General features: G+C 50.0%; 2 protein-coding genes across 2 annotated transcripts in view; one reads left to right on the top strand and one right to left on the bottom strand.

Moving 5' to 3' along the window:
• Positions 1-1472, top strand: part of LOC107103798 (dehydrogenase/reductase SDR family member 12-like) — a 10758-nt gene extending 9286 nt beyond the window's left edge. The window contains exon 10 of the mRNA XM_015403626.1: positions 869-1472. Within this exon, the coding sequence (XP_015259112.1) occupies positions 869-984 (116 nt within the window). The 3' untranslated portion in view covers positions 985-1472. The remainder of the gene's footprint in view (positions 1-868) is intronic.
• Positions 1473-3493: 2021 nt separating this feature from the next.
• The window catches only part of LOC107103796 (WD repeat and FYVE domain-containing protein 1-like), an 8209-nt gene continuing 5837 nt past the window's right edge, over positions 3494-5865 (bottom strand). The window contains 5 exon segments of the mRNA XM_015403623.1: positions 3494-4107; positions 4633-4741; positions 4826-4956; positions 5032-5133; positions 5208-5313. Of these exon segments, the coding sequence (XP_015259109.1) occupies positions 4048-4107; positions 4633-4741; positions 4826-4956; positions 5032-5133; positions 5208-5313 (508 nt within the window). The 3' untranslated portion in view covers positions 3494-4047.

Raw genomic sequence — 5865 nt, 5'->3', positions numbered from 1 at the left:
GATGGTCTACCTCAGCTGCAGTTTTCAGGGCTGGATGGTCTACCTCAGCCGCAGTTTTCAGGCTGGATGGTCTACCTCAGCTGCAGTTTTCAGGGCTCGATGGTCTACCTCAGCTGCAGTTTTCAGGGTTGGATGGTCTACCTCAGCTGCAGTTTTCAGGTCTGGATGGTCAACCTCAGCTGCAGTTTTCAGGGCTCGATGGTCTACCTCAGCTGCCATTTTCAGTTCTGAGTTAAAGTTTTCAGCCAGTTGGTTCCGGATCTTAGCAGGCTGCCAGTTTGGTTCTGGTCTTACAACCAAAGACAGGAAGTCCTTGGATGACCTGAGGTCTACATCATCCTGGTCTTTGTTTGCTTTGGTCTCTAGTGTTTCCCGTTTGTCAGAAACTCCAAACCAGTCCAGCACAGACAGCAGGACCTGATTAGAATAATGAGATAAAATAGAAATCTGATCTGCTGAAAAAGGACCGTCCCACTGTGACCGTCCCACTGTGACCGTCCCTAATCCTAACTTTCATCTTTGGAGATACGCAGAACAAAGTGAGTGGTGCATCTAAACGTGGACGGGCCACTAAAGAGGAGGACCAGTCTGGAGGTGGTCTGGTTCTCATGACCTGTTATTGATAATTTCAGACGAATCTGAATGAAGACGGTTTTTAGAGACAGTCTGTCTCTGCGGTTCTAGAGACACTGTCTAACTTGATGGAAATGATTAGTCAACATCGGTTCAACATCTTGGTCTAATTTATCAGATATTTGCCACTGATCATTTCGACTCAGTTATTTGGAGGGTTTTAATGTCAGGAAATGTGTAAAAGCTCTAGGAGAAGAAGATCTATGTTAAGACCTGTGTGTGTGTGTGTCCTCAGACCGTAAGGTGGTGTCCACCCACCTGCCGCTGGCCTGGACCCACAGCTCCCCCCTGGAGGAGCAGAAGCTCATGTCACTGCTGGAGGACCTGGCCAAGACGTTTGCTCCCCACTGAGACACCCCCCCCCCCACTAACAGCCTCTGCTGATCAGGGAGATCTACTCCACCCGCTCTACCCGCTCCACCCTCTGGGGGAGCAACAGAGCAGGTCCTGCAGAAGCAGCAGACTGGACGCTTTCTAACCGGCTTTTCTTGCTGTGCATCAGTGTTTGACAGCGATGCTTTCTGAAGCCAAACACCAGGATGGGACGTAGAAACGGCGCATCAGATGGAATCTGATCCGGCTGCAGTCCCGGCGTGTTTCAGGCAGGCTGCTGTTTCTCTGACATCTGTGTGTCAAACCTCTAACCCTCGTCAGTAACCCGTCTGCATGGAGCTACAGCAGTGCAAGACCAACGCCGCGCGGCGGCATCACTCCACATATGCAGCTATGAAGTCACAGATCTGGGAGTCCATATTTGCTCAGACAGCTTTTTTCCTTCCACCTAACTTTTCCTTCCCTGATTCTGTAAAAACCTGCATCAATAAAAACGTTTAAAATGTTTTGTTCTGCTTGGTCTCATTTCTCTATAAAAACAACAAGTCAAAGGAATCCAAAGTGTTTATTAGGAGTTTCAGAGGACATGGACGCCCACGTCTGCTCCAATTACCAACAAAAACTTTTCAAAATATTTGCAGATGTACATTAATAACAACCCTGTAGGAATGGAAGGTTTTTACAAGCACAGAAGGTTTAACTATGAGCTGGAGGGAAGGAAGGTTCTGGGAACCAGAGAGCAGGAGGAGGACCACCGAACCCGCCGCTTCCTTCCTTTCAGGTTCCTGGAAAGATGAAGGTCAGTTTTAGGTCCACCCCGTGGATGTGATGATTAATAAAGGATGAGAAGAAGAGACTAAACTGCAGATCCGTGTTTCTCATGAAGATGGATCAATCAAAGGTTCATCATGGAGCTGCTGATCTTCACGCCATGCAGCAGATTTAAGGCCTCCTCTGAAGGGAGGGAGGGAACGGCTCTCCTGCCATTTTCTTTTCCATTGAGTCCAGATCAGCTGCAGCCAACAGCTGGTCCAAGAGAAGACCACCCAGACGTCCATTTAAAGCAGGCTAAAATATCACCGCTGCTGACCTTTGCTCCCAGTCTGATCCCAAAAACCAGGAAGAAGATGGCGGCTTCCAGCCTGAACCCACAGAACTTTAATGTTTTAATGTTTGGGGAAGAAGGTTCACTAAAGCTGCACGGCAGCATTTTAAGGGAGATCTAGCTTTAATTTGGCCAAATATAAAACCAACAGAAGCTTCTAGAAGATGCCTCCATTTTGGTTCTAAAGGCTCCGCTGATCTGTTCAGACTAGAAGATGTCGGGTCTCAGTACTGGTCCAGGTTCTGCAGTCACTTTATTAACCAGCCCTTCCTGGATGAACGGATGAGGTGATGGGTTCATCCGTTCTCCACGTCTTTGGAAAAAATGGAAAGAAGTGGTTTTAAAGTCCAACAGGAATCTAGACGTCTCTGGGAGCAGGAAATGACAAATCCAGAGCGTCGACACCTTCTACCACAAACAGAAATAAACACTAAAGATCTGAAACACAGCAGCAAGAAAAAGGAGGAGGGGGACAGAAGGGACAATCGGTCCAGGTAGGACGGTTACTGCTGCTAGATACTCCTGGCTCTACCTGGGACACGTGTGGAGAAGGACGATCTGAGGGACAGGATGGACGGTTATGGAGCTGGCTCTTTCTTTCAGCGTCTCTGGAGGACAGCTTTATCCTCCGACATCCTGAGCTGAACAATCGGGTCCTTCATCAGGTCTCTGCATGCCGCTGACCACTATGCTTGTTGCTATGGAAACCCAGTCCAACTTCCACATCTGGTTGACGGGGGTTCACTGATGCCTGGCAAATATCTGATAATCTAACCATCAGATATATGTCCAGTAACCATAGCGACAGACACCATCAGGACCGACGGGTGGCGACGGTGACGTGAACCTCCTGAGACGTAAGGCCCGCTGGTGAACGAGGGATGTGCAAACGGAGAGCGTGAGCATCTACAGGGACCAGCCTTGGAGTACGGAGGTTAGCGCCTAGCCGTTAGCTCTTAGATGCTAGCACCTAGCGGTTAGCTCCTACATCCTAGCGCCAAGCAGTTAGCTCTTAGATGCTAGCGCCTAGTGTTTAGCTACTACATGCTAGCGCCAAGCGGTTACGTCCTACATACTAGCGCCTAGCAGTTAGCTCTTAAATGCTAGCACCTAGCTCCTACATGCTAGCACCTAGCAGTTAGCTCCTACATGCTAGCGTCTAGCGGTTAGCTCCTACATGCTAGTCCCTAGCAGTTAGCTCTTAAATCAGGGGTGCTCAAGTCCAGTCCTCAAGAGCTACTATCCTGCAAGTATTTCATGCAACCATTTTTAACACACCTGAATCAAATGCTCGTTACCATGCCTCTGATGAGCTAATGGGGGATTGCGGCTTTAGATTCAGGTGTGCTAGAGAAGAGATGCATATAAAAGTTACAGGATGGTAGCTCTTGAGGACTGGACTTGGGCACCCCTGTCTTAAATGATAGCCCCCAGCAGTTAGCTCCTAGATGTTAGTCCCAAATGGTTAGTTCTTAGATGCCAGCATTCAGCTGTGAGCTCCTAGTTGCTAGTGCCTAGCCATTAGCGGCTTGCCCCTGGAAGTTAGCACCTAGATGTTAACTTTTAAATGTTAATGCCTAGCTGTTAGCGCCCAGCGACTAACTATTAGATGTTAGCTCAAAGATCATAGCGCCATCGCCTAGATGTTAGCGCCCGGCCGTTAGGTGCTAGATGTTAGCGCCCGGCCGTTAGGTGCTAGATGTTAGCTCCTCTTTGAAGCAGCAAGTCAGGCTTTATGGGGAAAAAAGACCTTTATCAAAGAGTAATGGGATGACTGCAGTGTAAACATTAGCCCCCCCGCCACACACACTCACACTGACATTCATTCATTCATTCATTCATTCATTCATTCATTGTGCTTCGGGTTCTGTTTGAGACCAGAACAAAAGTCCACATCAGTCAGAGTCTCTGTCGACCGTCAGGAAGCAGAAAGAGGAGGGTGGGGCTGTGGGGTGGGGTGTAGTGGTCCGAGCCAATCAGCGCGGGGAGAAGCCTGTTGCTAAGCCACTGCCGACCACCTGTGTCATGTCCCAGATCTGCGGAGATGGACATGGTCAGAGTTAGGACAGCTGGACAGGACATCCAAAGGGACTTTTTTTATTCCAACTTTATTTACAAAACATTAAAACACAGGAAAGAAATGATGGAGCTAAAGCTGCAGCTAGGAGATCTTTCACAGCTTCTCCTCTTGGGCTGGTCAGAAGGAACCAGAAAGATGTTTGGACCTTTTAGTCCAAACTGGGATTCTGATGCATTAGAAAAAGTCCAGTGAAACCAGAACGGCCTGCTGGTCGTCCAGTCAGAGTGCTGCAGCCATTTCTACTCTGAACCCGGAGAATTTTCAGATTCAGATCACTGACTAGAACACTGACGTTTGATATTCTGAATGTGACCCGATGAGGACGAGTCAGAACCGGGTTGAAGCTCATTTCATTCATTTCTGAGGAGAGCAAAGACCCAGAGGAGACGCTTCAGCTTCATCTAAGACAGAATCCAACTTCCAACCAGACTGGGGGAACATTTTCTAAGGATTGAGACAGCAGTGAAAGAAAAGCTCTGACCTTAACGATGCGGTCGCTTCCACACGTGACCATCAGGCCTCTGGACGGGTCCATGTCCATGCGGGCGATGCTGTGTTTCCCCTCGTGGAAGGTGGCCAGCGGCGCCCGACTGCAGCACAGACACACAGCGACAGCTTTTTATCAGGATGCCCCGAGGGAAGCCTGGCAGTATTTTGAGAAGGCCGACACTAACTCTTCCTCTTTGATGGAGTCGAAGCAGGCGTCGCACACGCGCACCGGGAACTCGAAGCCCATGATTGGGAAGGTGGAGCGTTTGGAGCTGCATTTCCCGCACACCGCCTTCCCACACTTCCTGCAGTGGTGCTGCAAACAGAACACATGGATGCATGAGCAAGGCTCAAAAGGGGGACAACAACCCTCCCCCTCTGGGGACAGTACCTGTCTCAGTCCCAGGGTCTTAGTGTCCCACATCTGCTTGATGTTCCAGAAGAATGGCTGCTCACACTTCTGACAGGAGTCGCTGTCCAACCACTGCGGCGCCTGTGGAACAAGCAGGACTAGATGACCTGGCGCTGCATCATCAAACCATTCAAAGCTGCAGCAGGGATGCAGACCTCCTCTCTGCGGGCGTCCATGTTCCACACCGCGATGCCGCCGTCGGCCGAGCAGGACAGCAGCTGCCTGGTGAACTGGAGGAAACGCAGCGCCTGGACGCGCTCGCTGAGGGACACGGAGGAGAGCGGCGGTTAAAACTCATTCCTAATGACCCGCCCACCGCCCCACCGCGGCTCCTGTTACCACCACAACCCCCTCCGCCCCCAGAGGGAACCTTGGAGGAAAACAATCAGGAACCTTGATGGAGGAGCGCCCTTTAGTTCTGAGCAGCAGCGCTGACCCAGAATCAGCCGTCCTGGAGGGGGCGCTATGCTAGTCAGCTCATTAAAAACATCCATTTCTTTACAAGATCAACCTATGAAGAATTTACTGCCATCTAGAGGTTAAATGGCTGAATGCTTCTATTTACAGACGGTCCAGCTGACGGGAAAACAAGGAAGTACAGATAAGGACCCGACAAAGTCAGCAGAGAAAAACATAAAGCAACAGACAGAAGAAGTTCAGATGATTCTGCTCAAGTCTGAACCGAGTCTGCAAATCCTCCACAGAACCTCTCTGGGAGCCCTGGGAGACCTGTGACTGGAGGAGACCTGTGACTGGAAGAGACCTGTGACTGGAAGAGACCTGTGACTGGAGGAGACCTGTGACTGGAAGAGA

The sequence above is a fragment of the Cyprinodon variegatus genome, unplaced genomic scaffold (assembly GCF_000732505.1).
Source record: "Cyprinodon variegatus isolate N-32 unplaced genomic scaffold, C_variegatus-1.0 Scaffold1529, whole genome shotgun sequence".
Taxonomy (NCBI): Eukaryota; Metazoa; Chordata; class Actinopteri; order Cyprinodontiformes; family Cyprinodontidae; genus Cyprinodon; species Cyprinodon variegatus.
This window is presented reverse-complemented; position numbering and strand designations above follow the sequence as displayed.